General features: G+C 72.2%; 2 protein-coding genes across 3 annotated transcripts; one reads left to right on the plus strand and one right to left on the minus strand.

Annotated features, from left to right (window-relative positions):
* Nucleotides 1–293: 293 nt before the first annotated feature.
* On the plus strand, nt 294–8,177 carry PCOLCE (procollagen C-endopeptidase enhancer). 2 transcript variants are annotated; one of them, XM_075123872.1, is made up of 10 exons: nt 294–514; nt 2,733–2,841; nt 2,991–3,249; nt 4,170–4,250; nt 6,239–6,363; nt 6,557–6,693; nt 6,826–7,085; nt 7,418–7,489; nt 7,594–7,764; nt 7,897–8,177. In XM_075123872.1, the coding sequence occupies exons 1-10, from the start codon at nt 402–404 to the stop codon at nt 8,049–8,051; spliced, it is 1,482 nt and encodes a 493-aa protein (XP_074979973.1). In that variant the 5' UTR covers nt 294–401; the 3' UTR covers nt 8,052–8,177. The 2 variants fall into 2 exon arrangements, with proteins under 2 accessions (XP_074979973.1, XP_048689615.2); XM_048833658.2 differs by lacking the exon at nt 4,170–4,250.
* Nucleotides 8,178–11,228: 3,051 nt separating this feature from the next.
* On the minus strand, nt 11,229–18,333 carry FBXO24 (F-box protein 24). Its single transcript, XM_075123757.1, has 11 exons — nt 18,292–18,333; nt 17,794–17,982; nt 17,111–17,206; nt 16,267–16,453; nt 15,732–15,970; nt 15,254–15,476; nt 14,791–14,949; nt 13,675–13,796; nt 13,299–13,430; nt 12,491–12,661; nt 11,229–11,549 (listed from the first exon to the last, which is right to left on the minus strand). Exons 1-11 carry the CDS (start codon nt 18,331–18,333, stop codon nt 11,229–11,231), a joined length of 1,881 nt encoding a protein of 626 aa, XP_074979858.1.
* Between the last annotated feature and the right edge of the window lie 721 nt (nt 18,334–19,054).

Raw genomic sequence — 19,054 nt, forward strand, 5'->3', positions numbered from 1 at the left:
CCTCCCCCAGGGAATCCCCCAGTCAGCCCCTCCCCCCAAGGACCCCTCCCCTAGGGAATCCCCCAGCCAGACCCTCCCCCCACAGACCCCTTCCCACAAGCCCCACCCCCAGGAAATCTGCCAGACAGACCCCTGCCCCACAGACCCCTCCCCAAGGGAATCCCCCAGCCAGACCCTCCCCCCAAGGACCCCTCCCCACAAGCCCCACCCCCAGGGAATCCCCCAGCCAGCCCCTCCCCCCACAGACCCCTCCCCCCGGGGAATCCTCTGTCCCCGCCCCCGCCCCTCCCCCCCAGCTCCTTCCCATTAAGGCTGCGCGGAGCCCGACCCGCTGCTTCCCGGCCCGTCCGCGCAGGGACCAGACCGGACCGGACCGGACCCGAACCGGACCCAGCCCCAACATGAGCCCGGCCAGGAGCCCGCTGCTGCTGCCGCCGCTGCTGCTGCTGCTGCTGTGGGGCTGCGCCATGGGGCAGAGCGACCCGAACCCCGCCCCTGCCCCTAACGCCACGAGGTACCGCAGCCCCCCATCCCCGCCCCGCAAATCCCCCTGCCCCATGACTCCCCCAGCTCCCCTGACCCCCAGCCCCGATCCCTGCCCCACAACTCCCCCAGACCCAGATCCCTACCCCATGACTCCTCCAGCTCCCCCTGATCCCCTGCCCCACAACTCCCCCTGCCCCCAGCTACCCCCTAGCCCTGCCCCATCCCTGCCCCCCAGCCCCGATCCCTGCCCCACAACTCCCCCTGCCTTCCCAGCCCTGCCCCCTGACTCCTCCAGATCTCTCCTGCCCCCACATCCCTGCCCCATGACTCCCCCAGCTCCCCCGATCCCCCTGTGCCACAACTCCCCCTGCCCCCCAGCTCCCTCCACCCCCATCCCTGCCCCACAACTTCCCTTGCTTCCCCAGCCCTGCCCCACGACTGCCCCTGCCCCACGACTCCCCCAGCTCCCCCCTGCCCCCGATCCCTGCCCCCCAGCTCCCCCCTGCCCCTCCAGCTATCCCAGCCCCTGATCCCTGCCCCAGCTGGGCGCTGCAGGTCGGGAGTGGGGGGCACCGGCAGGGCCGGGGGGAGCCGGGGGGAGCCGGGACAGGCCCAGTTCCAGCACATCTGGAAGGTTTTAGCGATGGGAGCTGAAGCTGCCAGATGCCGGGGATGAGCCAAAATCTCTGGATTCTCTGAATTCTCCTGGGGGGGGAGCAGCTTGGTGGGGGGGGAAGGGCCAGGCTGGGACCCCAGGGACAGGTGGGGGGAGGTGAAGACCGGATTCTTATGGTCACCAAATCTGGGGGTCAGAGGCCAGACAGAGCCGACTCCGGGGACCCAACACACGGGTGGGCGAGGCTGGGGCCCCGGCCCGGGCTGAGCGTCAGGGGGACGGCGGGGGGCAGGCCGGGGGGCGCTGGTCCCTGCTGGGGGCTGGGGCGGGCCATGCTGGGGCACATGGACCAGGCCGGGACCTGGGGCCGCTTGCTTGGGTGGTCACCAGCGGGTCTGGAGGCCTCACGAGGCAGGACGGGCCCCCCTCCCCGTGGCCTGGCTGCGCTCCCAGCCCCCGGCGCCTGGGCCAGGACAAACAGATGCTGGATCCTGGATGCTGACACCAGCTGCCTCCACCACGCCCCGCCGGGGCCCAGGGCCAGAGGGGAGCCCAGGGCCGGGCTAGCAGGGGGCTGCGGGTCGGGAGTGAGGGGCACCGTCAGGGCTGGGGGAGCCCAGGGCTGGGCTGGCAGGGGGCTGTGGGCCGGGAGGGAGGGGCACCAGCAGGGCTGGGGGGAGCCCAGGGCTAGCAGGGGCTGTGGGTCGGGAGGGAGGGGCACCGGCAGGGCTGGGGGGAGCCCAGGGCTAGCAGGGGCTGCGGGCTGGGAGTGAGGGGCACCGGCAGGGCTGGGAGAGCCCAGGGCTAGCAGGGGGCTGCGGGCCGGGAGTGAGGGGCACCGGCAGGGCTGGGGGGAGCCCAGGGCTAGCAGGGGCTGCGGGTCGGGAGGGAGGGGCACCGGCAGGGCTGGGGGGAGCCCAGGGCTAGCAGGGGCTGCGGGTCGGGAGGGAGGGGCACCGGCAGGGCCGGGAGAGCCCAGGGCTGGGCTAGCAGGGGGCTGCGGGTCGGGAGTGAGGGGCACCAGCGGGGCTGTGGGTCGGGAGTGAGGGGCACCATCAGGGCTGTGGGGGGCTGTGGGTCGGGAGTGAGGGGCACCGGCAGGGCTGGGGGGAGCCCAGGGCTAGCAGGGGCTGCGGGTCGGGAGGGAGGGGCACCAGCAGGGCTGTGGGGGGCTGTGGGTCGGGAGTGAGGGGCACCGGCAGGGTTGGGGGGAGCCCAGGGCTAGCAGGGGCTGTGGGTCGGGAGGGAGGGGCACCGGCAGGGCTGGGGGGAGCCCAGGGCTAGCAGGGGCTGCGGGCTGGGAGTGAGGGGCACCGGCAGGGCTGGGAGAGCCCAGGGCTAGCAGGGGGCTGCGGGCCGGGAGTGAGGGGCACCGGCAGGGCTGGGGGGAGCCCAGGGCTAGCAGGGGCTGCGGGTCGGGAGGGAGGGGCACCGGCAGGGCCGGGAGAGCCCAGGGCTGGGCTAGCAGGGGGCTGCGGGTCGGGAGTGAGGGGCACCAGCGGGGCTGTGGGGGGCTGTGGGTCGGGAGTGAGGGGCACCGGCAGGGTTGGGGGGAGCCCAGGGCTAGCAGGGGGCTGCGGGCCGGGAGGGAGGGGCCCCGAGTGACTGTGGCTCTGGGGGTCTCTCCCAGGCCCGTGTTCCTGTGCGGCGGGGAGCACGTGGGCGACTCGGGGTACATCGCCAGCGAGGGGTTCCCCAACCACTACCCGCCCAGCAAGACCTGCACGTGGACCATCACGGTACGGAGGGCGATGGCGGGGCCGGGGCGGGATGTGGGGAGATCGGGGTGGGGGCATGGGGCAGCGGTGGGGGGGGGTCTGAGCCCTCACCCGGCCACAGACACCCCCCCCAGCCGGCCCCCCGCTCACCCGCGGCCTCTCCCCCGCAGGTGCCCGAGGGCCAGGTGGTGATGCTCTCCTTCCGGGTCTTCGACCTGGAGCCGGACCCCGGCTGCCGCTACGACTCGCTGGAGGTCTTCAACGGGCCCTCGGCCGGCGCCCAGAGCCTGGGCCGCTTCTGCGGCACCTTCCGGCCGGGGGCCCTGCTCTCCACCGGCCGCCACATGCTGCTCCGCATGGTGACGGACGAGGGCACCGGGGGCCGCGGGTTCCTGGTCTGGTTCAGCGCCGGCCTGCCCCACGTCAACGGTGAGAGCCCCCGGCGGCCCGCCCGCCCCGGCTGGGGGCTCCCGCATGCTCCCCCCGGGGGGAGGCTGGCTGCAGGGGGACCCCCCGCCGTGGGTGCATGGCCGCTGGGTCTCCCAGGGGAGGCTGGGGAATCGTTACCCACAACGCACCTGTGCCGACGCCAGGGCAGAGAGGATGCTGGGTAATCGTTACCCACAACGCACCTGTGCCGACGCCAGGGCAGAGAGGATGCTGGGTAATCGTTACCCACAATGCACCTGCACTGACGCCGGGGCAGAGAGGATGCTGGGTAATCGTTACCCACAATGCACCTGTGCCGACGCCAGGGCAGAGAGGATGCTGGGTAATCGTTACCCACAACGCAACTGCGCCGACGCCAGGGCAGAGTGGATGCTGGGTAATCGTTACCCACAATGCACCTGCGCTGAGGCCAGGGCAGAGTGGATGCTGGGTAATCGTTACCCACAATGCACCTGTGCCGACACCAGGGCAGAGAGGATGCTGGGTAATTGTTACCCACAATGCACCTGCACCGAGGCCAGGGCAGAGAGGATGCTGGGTAATTGTTACCCACAATGCACCTGCGCCGACGCCGGGGCAGAGTGGATGCTGGGTAATCGTTACCCACAATGCACCTGTGCCGACGCCAGGGCAGAGAGGATGCTGGGTAATTGTTACCCACAATGCACCTGCGCCGACGCCGGGGCAGAGTGGATGCTGGGTAATCGTTACCCACAATGCACCTGTGCCGACACCGGGGCAGAGAGGATGCTGGGAAATCGTTTCCCACGCCAGCTCCGCGCCGGCCGTCGTGACCCCCCGGTGCCTGCGCCCCGTGTCTCCGGCTTGCATGGCCCCCCGCCCTTGCCTGCCCCCCAGCGGCTCCCCCCACCCATCCCAACCTGCGGGACCTTTTGCAGGCCGGCCGCGCGGAAGGCAGAAGTGGGGCGCCAACCATATAGACTCCCGGTTGGCCGGGGAGCCCTGGCATTACTGGGACGGTGAGTATCCGGCCGCCTGCCCTCTCCCCCCGCCGGCAATGGCGCTCCCTGCAGGTGGCGGGGGGCTGGGGCGGGGCGCAGAGACCGCCCCCCCAGCCCTGGGGGAAGCCGTGGCCCGTCCCGCCCCGACTCTGCCCCCCGGGGGCGCCATTGTGGTCGGATCGCGGCCTGGGGCAAAGGGGCTGGAGGCGCAGAGAGGATGCTGGGTAATCGTTACCCACAATGCCCTGCACTGACGCCAGGGCAGAGAGGATGCTGGGTAATCGTTACCCACAATGCCCTGCACTGACGCCAGGGCAGAGAGGATGCTGGGTAATCGTTACCCACAATGCCCTGCACTGACGCCAGGGCAGAGAGGGTGCTGGGTAATCGTTACCCACAATGCCCTGCACTGATGCCGGGGCAGAGAGGATGCTGGGTAATCGTTACCCACAATGCCCTGCACTGACGCCGGGGCAGAGAGGATGCTGGGTAATCGTTACCCACAATGCCCTGCACTGACGCCAGGGCAGAGAGGATGCTGGGAGCACGTTACCCACAATGCCCTGCACCGACGGGGGTGTGACGATGAGGGGGAGTTCCCCCTCCATCCTGTGCACCCCCAAACCAGCCGCCTTCTCCCCCCAGCCCGGGATCTGACCCCCGCATCGCCGTCCCATTGCTGTGTCCGGTGGGGGCTGCGGAGGGGGGCTTGGCTGCTGGACAGGGTGAGACCCCCCCCACCCCCGGCCGCCTGCTTCTGCCCCGCCTGTCGGTCCCCCCCTCCGCTCCCCCCACGGCCTGTAATTACCAACCGCGGCATCCGTGGAAATTGCTGGTTTTTACCAGGCCGTCTCTCCCCTCCCCCACTCCTGGCGCCACTGCCCATCCCCCCCCCATCCTATCCCACTGCTGCCCATCTCCCCCCCCTTCCCCCCCCACCAAGGGCCAATGCCCCCAAAGCCGTGGGCTGAGCAAACACGGGCCCGGGCAGGGTGACGCTGGCTGCTTCGGGACCTGTGGGACGTCGGCCCTGTGGCCCCGCACCGCCCCAGAGCTGGCCGCAGCCCACGAGGGGCTCGGAGCATGGGCGGGGGGGCTCCGAGGGGGGGCGGAGCTGGCCCATGTGCCTCATGCAGAAGCGAGGGGGGGGGGCTCACACCCAGAAGGGCCAGGGGGGCAGCAGTGCAGGGGTTTGCACGTGGGCAGGTGCCTGTTTGCCGGCCCCCGCATGGGTGGGCGCTTTGCACGCTTGCCGGGGCTTTGCACATGGGCAGGCGGTTCGCACACGCCCCGGTCCAGTTTTCCACCTGGCCCCCTCGCACGGCCGGTGGGGGGCCGCACGTTCGCACGGCGACCTGGGCCCCGTTGGGCAGGCAGGGAGGAGTTTGCACGCCTGCCATTGCACACATACGCGGCGAGGGCTGCACGGGCAGGCAGTGCGTTTGCCCCTTTCCTCACACGCTTGGTGGGATTTGCACAGACCTGCTCCTGGGCACCGCACCGGGGCACAGCCTTCCACGTGCACGGTGCCCTGCGTCTTTGCACACTCAGGTCCACGTGCGCACGCTTCTGTACCGTGCACACCTCAGGCCCACTCACTCTTACGCTCATGTGCAAACTGCTCTGCGCACACTCACCTGTATCCTTGCCCTTCACGTGCGTGCACACCTGTGTTTGCACACTTACACACCCGTTTCCCTGCGCACACCCCTGTCTCCGCCCACAGCCCAGGCAGGCTCCTTCGTCTGCATGCTTCCCTGTACGGCACGACTGCATTCTCCCAAGCTCACCCTTGTTTGCACAATTCCTGTGCACCCTGATACCCTGCACGGCCAGTGAGCACACGCTCGCGCACACTTGCTGTGCACACTCACCCCTCTCTTTGCACTCTCCGCTCTGAGCCGGCGCGCTCCCCTTTGCCCCCAGGGGTTGCCCATGGGGGGGAGGTGCCGGGACAGGTGCCCGCTGGGTCTCCCCCTCGCTGACCTGCCCCCCGTGTCTTGCAGAGCATCAGTTCTGTGGGGGGAAGCTGGAGAAGCCGCAGGGGAGCCTCAAGACCCCGAACTGGCCCGAGAGCAACTACCCGGCCGGGATCAGCTGTTCCTGGCACATCATCGCGCCCCCGGGCCAGGTACGGGGGGGGGCGGGGGGGCTGGGAGGTGGGTGTCACTGTGGTGGGTGGGGCAGGGGATGCAGAGGGTCCATGTGGCGGGAAGGGGCTGAGGGGGCGGGGCTGAGGCTCCGCAGGGGCGGGGCGGAGGGGAAATGTGGGCAGGGCGCAGGCACCAGAGGGGCGGGGCTGACTCCATGCCACGCCCCCCCAGGTGGTGGAACTGACCTTCGGGAAGTTCGACGTGGAGGACGACACCTACTGTCGCTACGACTACGTGGCTGTTTTCCACGGGGGGGCCACCGACGACTCCCGGCGCGTTGGCAAGTTCTGCGGGGACCGTGCCCCCGGGTGAGCCCCCGCCCCGGCGCCCCCCCAGAGGGGCCCATTCCCCGCCCCCCCACCCCCCTCCGAGCCAGCCGGGCCCCACCCTGGGGCCGGCGCCCGGCGCAGGAGGGATTTTCTGACCCGTCTCCCCCGCAGCCCCATCTACTCGGAGGGGAACGAGCTCCTGGTCCAGTTCGTCTCGGATCTCAGCGTCACGGCCGACGGCTTCGCCGCCTCCTACACCGTCAAGAGTCCCGCCGAGGCGGCCGACAAGGCCCTGAAACCTGCCCCCGGGATCTTCCCCGGCTCCAAACCGGGCCAGGCCGGCACCAAGTCCGCCCCGAAACCGAAACCCGAGCCCAAACCCACCACCCGGGCCCCGCCCGAGGCCGAGCCGCCCAGTGCCCAGACGCCGGGTAAGATGGGCCCGTGCAAACCCGGGCCATGCACAGCCCAGCCGGTCCCCTCACTCCTGACCCGTAGCCCCCTGCCAGCCCAGCCCTGCCCCCCCAGCTCCACTGGGGCCCCTCACTCCCGACTTGCAGCCCCTGCTAGCCCTGGGCTCCCCCCAGCCCAGCCGGTGCCCCTCACTCCCGACCCGCAGCCCCCCCCATGGTAATTCTAGGCTGTGTTGTGGCAGGTTTGGGCAGTGTGGTCCCTGGGCTGTGTGATTTGTGGGAGGGGGTATGTGGGTTGGGGGGAAGCTGCCCCCCCAGGCTGAGCACTAACCCCTTCAATCTCCCTCCAGCCAAGGTTCAGTGCCCCCAGAAATGCCGCCGGTCGGGAAGTCTCCAGGGCCACTTCTGTGCCAATGACTTCGGTAAGGGACCCAGGAGTCCGGGGAGGGAGGAAGGGGGGGCTCCCCTGACTCTGGGCCAAGCACCCCAAAGAACTCACACCTGGCCCCCGTGCCCTGTCTCACAGTTATCACCGGCACCGTGAAAACCGTCGTGCGAGGGGCCGGCAACCGGGTCACAGCCACCATCTCGCTCCTCAACACGTACAAGGCCGGAGCCCTGAGCCTGCCCCAGGCCGAGAAAGGGGCCACCCTGCGCCTGGAGGTCCCCTGCCGCCAGTGCCCCGCCCTCAAGAAAGGTGAGCGAGCCCTGCCCCAGAGGTGGCCGCATGCCGGGCGAGGGGTCCCCGTGTCACCCGCCGCCCCGCCCCAGAGGTGGCCGCGTCTCCCACCTCTCCTGATTCTCTCGGTCTCTCCCCCTCCCCCCTCAGGTTCCAGCTACATCTTCATGGGCCGGGTGGACGCCGAGGGGCTCGGTGAATTGCCCCCCGAAAGCTTCGTGGTCCCGTATCGCCCGCAGCAGCACCAGGTCCTCACCACGCTCAGCAAGCGGCCGTGTGGGGGGGCGCCCAAGAGGAACGCTTGAGCCCGGAGGGGCTGGGGTTTGGGGTGTCGGGTCTGACCTGCGGGGGACATGTCTCCCCCCACCACCACCACCCGGTCCAGCTCCCTGAGGCCGGCTCCGTGTATCCAAATAAAGGAGCAAACCGGCCGTTCCGCCTGCGGTGTGTTACCCCGGAGTCACGCCCCCCCCCTTCACACGGCAGAATCTCCGTGCGAATCGCACAAGCACGGGTCACTATGGAGCAGCTCCCACGGGCCAGGGCAGAGATCCAGCCCTGGCATTGCCCCCCCACCTCCCTGCTCTAACCCACCAGCCTCCACTGCCCTCCCAGAGTCGGGGAGAGAACCCAGGCGTCCGGGCTCCCAGCCCCCACCTCCGCTCTAACCCACCAGCCCCTGCTCCCCTCCCAGGGCCTGGAGAGAACCCAGGTGTCCTGGCTCCCAGCCCCCCTGCTCTAACCCACCAGCCCCTGCTCCCCTCCCAGGGCCTGGAGAGAACCCAGGTGTCCTGGCTCCCAGCCCCCCTGCTCTAACCCACCAGCCCCTGCTCCCCTCCCAGGGCCTGGAGAGAACCCAGGTGTCCTGGCTCCCAGCCCCCCTGCTCTAACCCACCACCCCTCACTCCCCCCCTGGAGCCTGGAGAGAACCCAGGTGTCCTGGCTCCCAGCCCCTCTGTGGCTCCCTCTTGGTTCAGGGGCGGGGGGGAGGAGCTGGTTCCATGCGGCCCCTGGTGGCCGTCCCAGGCTTTGGCCCGGACTCGGCTCCAGGGGGCCTGGCCCCCTCTGTCCGGCTCTCAGTGGGTTGGCGGCTGGGGGGGCAGGCGGGGATAATGGACTTGTGGGGGACGGGGCTGGATGGTGGAGGAGCGAGTGTGGGGGGGTGAAAACGGGCCTGGCCAGGGATGGATTCGCTCCGGATTCGCTCTAGTTTCCGTTTCATGCAGGGTTGGCTCGGATCCGGAGTCACTTCAGAGCAGAACTCCCTTTCCACTCCCCCTGGTTCCGGTCTGCTCGGGGTTTGCTCCAGAGTCACTCTGGATTCACTCCGCTCCTGGGGCCTCCAAGCAGGGGCAGGGCCAAGTCAGGGCTTGGGGCCGGGACAGCTTTTGGGGGGGGGGGGGCGCATCCTCTGTGTGACACAGACACCTCCCTGCCTGAGGACCCTGGGGTGGGGGAACCCCGGGCTCTGTCTCCCAGCCCCCCATGTGTACAGCCCCCACAGCCCATGTCCCTCCCCCCACACCAGCGCTGCTGAGCTTCCCTGCCCGCAGTTCACCCTCCTCCCTGGGCCCCAGCCCTGACCCAGAGGGACCCTGGGGGGAGGCTGGGCCCTGGCTGGCGCTGGGCCAGTGAGCACGGGCCGTGGGACAGCTGTCTGTGCTGCCCGGTGCTGGAACAACCCCCCCGCGCCCCCAGAGCCATAAATAACCCAGGGGCTGCGGGTCGGGAGTGAGGGGCACCGGCAGGGCTGGGCTGGGAGGGGCTGCGGGTCGGGAGTGAGGGGCACCGGCAGGGCTGGGGGGGCCCAGGGCTGGGCTGGCAGGGGCTGGGGGTCAGGAGTGAGGGGCACCGGCAGGGCCGGGGGGCTGGGGGTCAGGAGTGGGGGCAGAGGCCGCAGGGACAGGGATGTGACCCTGGCTGACCCCCAGGGGCGGGTGCCATGGGGGGCCCAGCAGATGTGTGGGGGGGTCATGGCTGCACCCAGGTGTCCCATGACTCCCCCCCCCCCGCCCAGCCAGGCCCAGTGTCTGCCCCCCACGCTGGCCCAGTAGCCAAAGGGGGACCTGCAGGAGCCCAGGGGGAAGTGAGCCGGGCGGGGTCACGTTTCCTCCCCGTCTGACCCTTCTGCTCACAGGGGATCAGTCACCCCCCCGGTCTGTCCCCACCGTGGTACAGGGGGCCCATGCTCTGTATGGGGGGGCCTGTACCTATGGGGCACCCCAGGGTGGGGGGAAGCGTCCCCTTTAAGGCTGGGCCGATGGGGGGGGTGTGTGGAATGTCTGTATCAGCTGGCAGGGGATGGGGGCGGGGCTTGGGAGGCTCGAGCTCCAAGGGGGGCGGGGTTAGAACGTTGAAGACCCACCACCTGGGGGGGGGGGGTTGGGGGCCTGATCAGCTGGTGGGAGGGGAGGGAGCCTGGAGCCCCCCCCTCTCCCCCCCGGCTTCTAACCCAGGCACCGGGGAGGGAGGGAGGCAGCACACGGAGGAGGGAGGCCCCCCCACAGGATCCTGCCCCCCATATCCCCTGCCTCTGAGCCCCCCCCATCCTGCAGGAACCTGCCCCCCATATTCCCTGCCTCTCAGCCCCCCCCATCCTGCAGGAACCTGCCCCCCATATCCCCGCCTCTGAGCCCCCCGCATCCCACAGGATCCTTCCCCCCAAATCCCCTGCCTCTGAGCCCCCCCCATCCTGCAGGAACCTGCCCCCCATATTCCCTGCCTCTCAGCCCCCCCCATCCTGCAGGAACCTGCCCCCCATATCCCCTGTCTCTGAGCCCCCCGCATCCCACAGGATCCTTCCCCCCAAATCCCCTGCCTCTGAGCCCCCCCCATCCTGCAGGAACCTGCCCCCCATATTCCCTGCCTCTCAGCCCCCCCCATCCTGCAGGAACCTGCCCCCCATATCCCCTGCCTCTGAGCCCCCCTGCCCCACCAGATCCCAGGCCGAGGCGGGGGACAGACGGACGCCACCCCCCCATGCCAGCCTGTATCCGGGGCGAAGGCCTGGCAGGCCGGGGGGCAGGGGGGCTTCCCCGCTGGATCCCTTCTCCTGCCCGCCGGGGAGCTGCTGCCTGGGGGCAGGGCCAAGATCCCCGGGGGCCGCTTCACCGTCTGGGTTCCCCCCGCTGCACCTTCCCGAGCCGGGCATGACCAGGGGCGAGAGGGGGCAGCTGGGGGGGCCGCCCCCCGGCCCCCCTTCCTCCCCACCCTCGGGGTGATGCTGCTTCTGCTGGCGGGCAGGTTTGGGCTCCAGGCCCAGCTCAAGGCGGTGTAGGCTGGTGGGCGTGGACTGGGGGGGTGGGGGGCAGTGGGTACCCCGGACCGGACCCTGGGGGTCCTGCCCCCCCCAGACCACGCCGCCGGCTTCTCCTCTGACGCTTTATTAATTCCCAATTCTAGCGTGTGCGTCTGTCAATCGTGGTCCATGATCGGGGGGAATTTGGGGGGCCCCGTTGGCGGGGCGCGGGCGGGATCCGGGGCTAGCTGCAGGCAGGGGGGCTGCGGGGCCGGGCCGAGCGCCGGATGAGCTCCAGGGCCTCCCACAGGAAGTCCTTCTGGCAGGGGGGCAGGGCCAGGGCCCCCACGGCCTCCTTGACCTTGGCCAGCCGCCCGGCCAGCGTGGGGCAGCCCTGGAGCTGGCTCAGGTACTGCTCGCAGGCCTGGGCCCCCGGGCTCTCCGGCGGGGGGGGCGCCCGGCTGGGGGGCAGCTCGCGGTACCCCGGCCCCCCCTCGATGTCGTGGCTGGACAGCAGGTAGAGACACTCGCGGGTGGAGCACAGGCTGCTGGCGCAGAGCGGGACCTGCCGGGGAGCCGGAGAGAGGGGGGAATGCGGCTGGCTCTGGGGCGGGGCGGCTGGTGACACGGGGACCCCTCGCCCGGCGCTGAGATGCGGCCGGCTCTGGGGCGGGGCGGCTGTTGGTGCCAGGCTCTGCCCCCTCCCCCACCAGATGCGGCTGACTCTGGGGCGGGGTGGCTGTTGGTGCCAGGCCCTGCTCCCCCCCAGATGTGGCTGACTCCAGGGCGGGGTGGCTGTTGGTGCCAGGCTCTGCCCCCTCCCCCACCAGATGCGGCTGACTCTGGGGCGGGGTGGCTGTTGGTGCCAGGCCCTGCTCCCCCCCAGATGCGGCTGACTCCAGGGCGGGGTGGCTGTTGGTGCCAGGCTCTGCCCCCCACACCAGATGCGGCTGACTCTGGGGTGGGGGGTGGCTGTTGGTGCCAGGCCCTGCTCCCCCCCCAGATGCAGCTGACTCTCGGGTGGGGGGCGGCTGTTGGTGCCAGGCCCTGCTCCCCCCAAGATGTGGCTGACTCCAGGGTGGGGCGGCTGTTGGTGCCAGGCTCTGCCCCCCCCACCAGATGCGGCTGACTCTGGGGTGGGGAGCGGCTGTTGGTGCCAGGCCCTGCTCCCCCCAGATGCGGCTGACTCTGGGGCGGGGTGGCTGTTGGTGCCAGGCCCTGCTCCCCCCCAGATGTGGCTGACTCCAGGGCGGGGTGGCTGTTGGTGCCAGGCTCTGCCCCCCACACCAGATGCGGCTGACTCTGGGGTGGGGGGCGGCTGTTGGTGCCAGGCCCTGCTCCCCCCAGATGCGGCTGACTCTGGGGCGGGGCGGCTGTTGGTGCCAGGCTCTGCCCCCCCCACCAGATGCGGCTGACTCTGGGGTGGGGCGGCTGTTGGTGCCAGGCCCTGCTCCCCCCAGATGCGGCTGACTCTGGGGTGGGGCGGCTCCCCCCGGCCCCTCTCACCTTGACCTGCAGCTTGATGAAGGTGGCGCTGCCCTTGGGCCAGCCGGGCAGCCGCCCCCCGGCCCCGCAGCCGCAGCCCAGCACGGCCTGGCCCAGCTCCCGGCTCTGCAGCAGGGCCAGCGAGTGGTTCAGGCCGCACCAGATGTCCAGGGGGCACTTGAGGCCATGAACCTGCCCAGGTGGGGGGAGAAGATGCCAAGTCATGGGGGGGCCCCGAGCTGGGGGAGGGGATTTGTCGGAGGTCTGGGGGTGTCTGGGGAGGACGTTGGGGGGGTGTTGGAGGTGCCTGGGAATGGGGGGCTTCCTGAGAGCCCCTAGATGTGGTGGGGGGCTGGGGGGGCCTGGATGGGGGCTACGGTGGGCCAGGGGTGCTGGGGGGGCCCAGAGGGGCTGTGGGGGTTATGGGGTGCTGGGGGAGGTCCAGAGGGGCTATGGGGGCCCAGAGGAGCTATGGGGGGGAGAGTGGGTGGCCCAGAGGGGCTATGTGGGACTGTAGGGGGCCTGAGGCAGCTATAGGGGCCAAGAGGCCCAGAGAGGCTATGGGGGGCTGTGGGAGCTTGGGGGAGCTGTGGGGTCCCAGGGGCTCTGGGGGGCCTGAGGGGAGTTCAGGGGGTGTGGGGCACCAGGGGGATCGGGGGGGGCTGTGGGGTGCCGGGGGTCTATGTGTGGCTGGGGGGGCCCGGGAGAGCTCAGGGGGTCTGTGGGGTGCCAGGGAGCTCGGGGCGCTATATTGGTGTGGGGTGCTCCGGGGGGCCTATGGGAGCAGGGGGGCTGGGGGGTGCTGGGGGGGCCCCGGGGGGGCTCTCACCAGCGTGGGCTCCCCGCGGTCGATCTTGTCCCCGGTGCCCAGCTGCCCGTAGCGGTTGCTCCCCTGCATGAAAAGCCGCCCGAACTCGTCCAGCAGCCCCAGGTGGTTGTAGCCGAGGGCGCAGGACAGGACCTGGGGGGCAGGGCAGGGTCAGGGGGGGCGCCTGGGGCAAGGGGACAATCCTGGGGGGGTGTCATACCCCTGTCGACGCTGCCCCCCCCTCACACAAGGCTCCGGGACCCATCCCCCACCCCCGGGACCTTCCCCCCAGCGCCACCCCCTGTCACCCGCAAATCAGGGCCCTGGGCCCCCCAATCCCCACAGCACCCCCAGCCCTGCCCCAGCTCCCCCCAGCCCCCCAATCCCCACCGCTGACCTTGGCGGGCAGGGCGAGGGCCAGCGGCATCTGCAGATCCAGGGGGTCGAAGGCGTGAAGGGTCCCGAAGAGGTCGCGATAGACGCCCGGCGCGTGGACCTCGAAATACACGGCCCCCTTGTCTGAGAGAGGGGGTCACAGCGGGCGAGGGGGGGGTCAGACCGGACAGACGCCCCCCCAGGCAGGATCAAAGCAGGGGGCTGCGGGTCAGGCTGAGGGACACTCGGGGGGCTGCGGAATGGGGGTCGCTGCCCGGGGGGCTATGGGTTGGGCCTTGGGGCGCGGGGACCCCCATACCGGTGAGGAAGGCGGCGCTGCTCTGGTTGGAGGTCATGGCCCGCACGGCGAGGCCGGGCTGCGGGTGGGCGGGATGAGGGGGCCGTGTGGGGGCTGTGGGGCGGGCTGTGGGGCGCGGGGACCCCCATACCGGTGAGGAAGGCGGCGCTGCTCTGGTTGGAGGTCATGGCCCGCACGGCGAGGTGGGGCTGCGGGTGGGGATGAGGGGGCCGTGTGGGGGCTGTGGGGCGCGCTGTGGGGCGCGGGGACCCCCATACCGGTGAGGAAGGCGGCGCTGCTCTGGTTGGAGGTCATGGCCCGCACGGCGAGGCCGGGCTGCGGGTGGGGATGAGGGGGCCGTGTGGGGGCTGTGGGGCGGGCTGTGGGGCGCGCTGTGGGGCGCGGGGACCCCCATACCGGTGAGGAAGGCGGCGCTGCTCTGGTTGGAGGTCATGGCCCGCACGGCGAGGCCGGGCTGCGGGTGGGCGGGATGAGGGGGCCGTGTGGGGGCTGTGGGGCGGGCTGTGGGGCACGCTGTGGGGCGCGGGGACCCCCATACCGGTGAGGAAGGCGGCGCTGCTCTGGTTGGAGGTCATGGCCCGCACGGCGAGGTGGGGCTGCGGGTGGGGATGAGGGGGCCGTGTGGGGGCTGTGGGGCGGGCTGTGGGGCGCGCTGTGGGGCGCGGGGACCCCCATACCGGTGAGGAAGGCGGCGCTGCTCTGGTTGGAGGTCATGGCCCGCACGGCGAGGCCGGGCTGCGGGTGGGCGGGATGAGGGGGCCGTGTGGGGGCTGTGGGGCGCGCTGTGGGGCACGCTGTGGGGCGCGGGGACCCCCATACCGGTGAGGAAGGCGGCGCTGCTCTGGTTGGAGGTCATGGCCCGCACGGCGAGGTGGGGCAAGCACCGGGACACCTTGCGCAGGGCGAGCTGCACCGTGTAGGACCGGGGCTGGTCCAGCTGCGTCTCGTTCACCAGCAGGCTGTAAATCTTCCCCTCCTCTGCCGAGAGACGGGCCCCGAACCGGCGGGGGGCAGGGGTCAGGGCGGGCGCCGTGGGGATCCGGGCCCCACAGCTCCCCCCTCTCCTGCCTCCCACTAGCCCTTGGCTACGGGGTGCCCCCTTGGGGCGAGTGGGGTTTCCATTCCCGCTGCCGCCATATTGGTGCAGCACGCGGGGAAACTGAGGCACGCCCAGGCTTGGCCTAGGACAGTAAGACTCACGTGCCACAGAAGCAGAGGAATAAACCCCGCCCCCCCCCAGCCCTTGGCTATGGGGCGCCCCCCCCCCTCGCCCGCCGGGCACCTGTCAGGAGCAGCAGCGCCCGCTCCGTCTCCTGCCCCACCAGCACCAGCTGCCGGAAGCGCATGGCGGCGTGGAACGTCATCTTGAAGACCCGCTGCCCGCTGGACTGGAGATACACCTCCACGCAGTCGCACGCCCGCCCGGCGCCCGGCGCCGCCTCCCGTGCCACCAGCACGTACACGTACTTCCGGTACCCCGCGTCGCTCCGCGGGTCCGTGGTGAACTGCGGGGGTGGGAGGGACGGTGCTGCTGTGGGGCAGGGACTGGCTGGCTCAGCGGGGCGGGGAATGGGGTGTGGGGCCTGTCCCCGCTAGGGGGCGCCGGCCCCAGGGCGGGGACCGGCTGGCTCCGGGGGGGCGGGGAATGGGGTGCGGGGCCTGCCGGGGCGCCGGCTCCCCTCCGGCCCCAGGGCGGGGACGCCTGGCTCAGGGGGCGGGGCATTGAGAACCATCCCACCGCTGCCACCAGCGGGGCTCACGTCCTTGGCGCTCCGGCACAGCACCACGTAGCGGCAGGCCCGTTTCCACTGGAGGTGGCCCGGGGCCGAGGAGACCAGGGCGTTGCGGAGGAAGAAGAGGGTCCCGCCGTGGTCCAGGACGAAGACGTGCTCCTTGGTGGGCAGGAACTTGCGGTAGCCGTGGGCCAGGAGCGGGGCCACCGACTTGCTCAGGCAGCGCCGGCGGCCCCCGAAGGTCTGGAAGTACAGGCCCTTGGTGTCTGGGGGGGCGGGCACACAATCCGGGGGTGGGGTTAGAGGGGGGGGTGCAGACACTGCATAAGCACCGCCCCTCCCTTCTGCAAGCCCCGCCCCTTGTGTCAAGCACCACCCTCCCTCGTGCGAGCCCCACCCTCCCTCGTGCGAGCCCTGCCCTCCCTCGTGCGAGGCCCCTCCCTTGTGAGAGGCTCGCTCCTTCCTTGTGCGAGCCCCCCTCCCTCATCTAAGGCCCACCTTCCCTCGTGCAAGCCCTGCCCCTCCCTCGTGCGAGCCCCGCCCCCCGGCGGCCGGTACTGACAGTTGAGGATGGCGGCTCTCTTCCAGGGGCGGGCGCCGGCCGTGCCCTCCTGGCGCAGCCGCGGGCAGAGCCGGCGGCAGACCCGGCGCCAGACGCCCTCGCTGTCGCACGCCTGGCGCAGGTACCGGCATGTCTGGCCCAGGGCCACCGTGTCCCGCACCGGCAGGAAGGAGACGATGTGATCCAGCTGGGGGGCGAGAGGAGGGGGCAGGACCCCCAGCGTGACCCCCGGGTGCGGGGCCCTCTGGGCTCGACGGAGCCAGCCCCCCGGGTGCGGGGCCCACTGGGCTCTACAGACCCAGCCCCCCGGGTGCGGGGCCCTCTGGGCTCGACGGACCCAGCCCCCCAGGTGCGGGGCCCTCTGGGCTCTACGGACCCAGCCCCCCGGCTATGGGGCCCTCTGGGCTCGACGGACCCAGCCCTCCATGTGTGGGGCCCTCTGGGCTCGACGGACCCAGCCCCCCGGGTGTGGGGCCCACTGGGCTCTACAGACCCAGCCCCCCGGGTGCGGGGCCCTCTGGGCTCGACAGACCCAGCCCCCCGGCTATGGGGCCCTCTGGGCTCGACGGACCCAGCCCTCCGCGTGTGGGGCCTTCTGGGCTCGACGGATCCAGCCCCCCGGGTGCGGGGCCCACTGGGTTCGACGGACCCAGCCCCCCGGGTGCGGGGCCCACTGGGCTCTACAGACCCAGCCCCCCGGGTGCGGGGCCCTCTGGGCTCTACGGACCCAGCCCCCCGGGTGCGGGGCCCTCTGGGCTCGACAGACCCAGCCCCCCGGCTATGGGGCCTCTGGGCTCGACGGACCCACGGCTCTAGCCCCTCAGCCCACCCTGTGCTGACTCACCAGCTCCGGGGGGAGGCGCTGGATGGGGGCTGAGCCCCCCGGGTCCGTCCTGCCCTCAGCGGCCCCCACCCCCTGGCTGCAGCGCGGGCGCTTGGCCTGTGGGGGGAAGGGCAGGGAGGGGGTGGGTGCGGCATGGGCCCTGTGCCCCCCACAGGTGCTGAGCATCTGCCCCATGGCCACCCACCTGCCCCATATGCCTCCAGCCACCTGCCCCACGGCATCACGCTGGGCCGCCTGCCTGCCCCCACAGGATCCCCTCCCCGTGTCCCCTCCTGCCCCACAGCACCCCCTGTGCCCCCTGCTTCCCCACAGCATCCCCCCTGCCCCACAGCTCCACACCGCCCCCAGCTCTCTCCCTATGACCCCCGAAGGGCGACTGACTGCCCCCCGTGGTGCTCCTTGGGGGGCTGGGCTAGCAGGCGAGGAAGGGGCCCGGGGCGGCTGGCACAGCTGGTGGGGCAGGCTCGGGGCCCTCCCAACCCGTGGGGCGCCCCTGGGATCGGACAGCTGGGGGGGAGGGGGATTGTTATGGGGCCAGCCAGGGGAGAGCGCCCCCAATGAGCCTCCCCTGCCCCACGGCGTGCCCCCTGCCGAGCCCTCTGCCCCACCCCCTGCCCCGCACAGCCCCCTGCCGAGCCCTGCCCCACGGCGCCCCCCAGGGCCGACCCCCCAGGGCCGCTCACCCCCACGGCTTCGTCGCCCCCCGAGAGCCGGGAGCCCCGATGGAGCCGCCGGTACCGCAGCCGCCTGGCGGAGCGTCGGTCGCCCATCCCTGCCCGCGCCCCCGGCGCCCGGGTCCGGCCACTGGGCAGAGGCTGCAGCGACCCACAGCGCAGCCCCCAGCCTGGCCAGGGGGGCCCCGGGACATGGCTCTGTGAGCTGGCGCCCGCCCCACGGCTTCACAGAGCCTGGCGCCGGGGTGACGGGCTCTGACCTCACGGCCGGGCACTGTGACCTCGGGCCGGGCTCTGCTCCCTATGCACCGCCCCACGGCGCCCCACAGGGACCTCGGGCCGGGCACCGCCCCACAGCGCCCCACGGGGACCTCGGGCCGGGCCCCGCTCCCTGGGCACCGCCCCACAGCGCCCCACAGGGACCTCGGGCCGGGCACCGCCCCACAGCACCCCTCTGGGACCTCGGGCCGGGCCCCGCTCCCTGGGCACTGCCCCACAGCGCCCCACGGGGACCTCGGGCCGGGCCCCGCTCCCTGGGCACCGCCCCATGGCGCCCCACGGGGACCTCGGGCCGGCTCCGCTCCCTGGACACCGCCCCACAGCGCCCCACGGGGACCTCGGGCCGGGCCCCGCTCCCAGGGCACCGCCCCACAGGGACCTCGGGCCGGGCCCCGCTCCCTGGGCACTGGCCCACAGCGCCCCATGGGGACCTTGGACTAGGCTCTGCCCCCTGGGCACCGCCCCACAGGGACCTCGGGCCGGGCCCCGCTCCCTGGGCACTGCCCCACAGCGCCCCATGGGGACCTCGGGGCGGCCCCGCTCCCTGGGCATTGCCCCACAGCGCCCCACGGGGACCTCGGGCCGGGCCCCGCTCCCTGGGCACCGCCCCACGGCGCCCCACGGGGACCTCGGGCCGGGCCCTGCCCCACAGCACCCCTCTGGGACCTCGGGCCGGGCCCTGCACCCTGGGCACCGCCCCACAGTGCCCCACGGGGACCTCGGGCCGGGCTCTGCTCCCTGGGCACCGCCCCACGGCTCCCTACGGGGACCTCGGGGCAGCCCCACTCCCTGGGCATCGCCCCACAGCGCACTACGGGGATCTCGGGCTGGGCACCGCCCCACAGCACCCCTCTGGGACCTCGGGCCGGGCCCCGCTCCCTGGGCACCGCCCCACAGCGCCCCACGGGGACCTCGGGCCGGGCTCCGCTCCCTGGGCACCGCCCCACGGCTCCCCACGGGGACCTCGGGGCGGCCCCACTCCCTGGGCATC

This window comes from Caretta caretta, chromosome 28 (genome assembly GCF_965140235.1).
Source record: "Caretta caretta isolate rCarCar2 chromosome 28, rCarCar1.hap1, whole genome shotgun sequence".
Taxonomy (NCBI): Eukaryota; Metazoa; Chordata; order Testudines; family Cheloniidae; genus Caretta; species Caretta caretta.

Bases quoted from the DNA above. Each gene is read 5' to 3' on its own strand.
- PCOLCE (XM_075123872.1), top strand. From the start codon at position 402: ATGAGCCCGGCCAGGAGCCCGCTGCTGCTGCCGCCGCTGCTGCTGCTG. The intron at 2,842-2,990 runs GTACGGAGGGCG...TCTCCCCCGCAG, and splicing joins CCTGCACGTGGACCATCACG to GTGCCCGAGGGCCAGGTGGT. The intron at 6,694-6,825 runs GTGAGCCCCCGC...TCTCCCCCGCAG, and splicing joins TGCGGGGACCGTGCCCCCGG to CCCCATCTACTCGGAGGGGA.
- FBXO24 (XM_075123757.1), bottom strand. From the start codon at position 18,333: ATGGGGCGGTGCCCAGGGAGCGGGGCCCGGCCCGAGGTCCCC. The intron at 13,797-14,790 runs GTATGGGGGTCC...CCCCTCTCTCAG, and splicing joins CAGCGCCGCCTTCCTCACCG to ACAAGGGGGCCGTGTATTTC. The intron at 12,662-13,298 runs GTGAGAGCCCCC...CCACCTGGGCAG, and splicing joins ACCGCGGGGAGCCCACGCTG to GTTCATGGCCTCAAGTGCCC.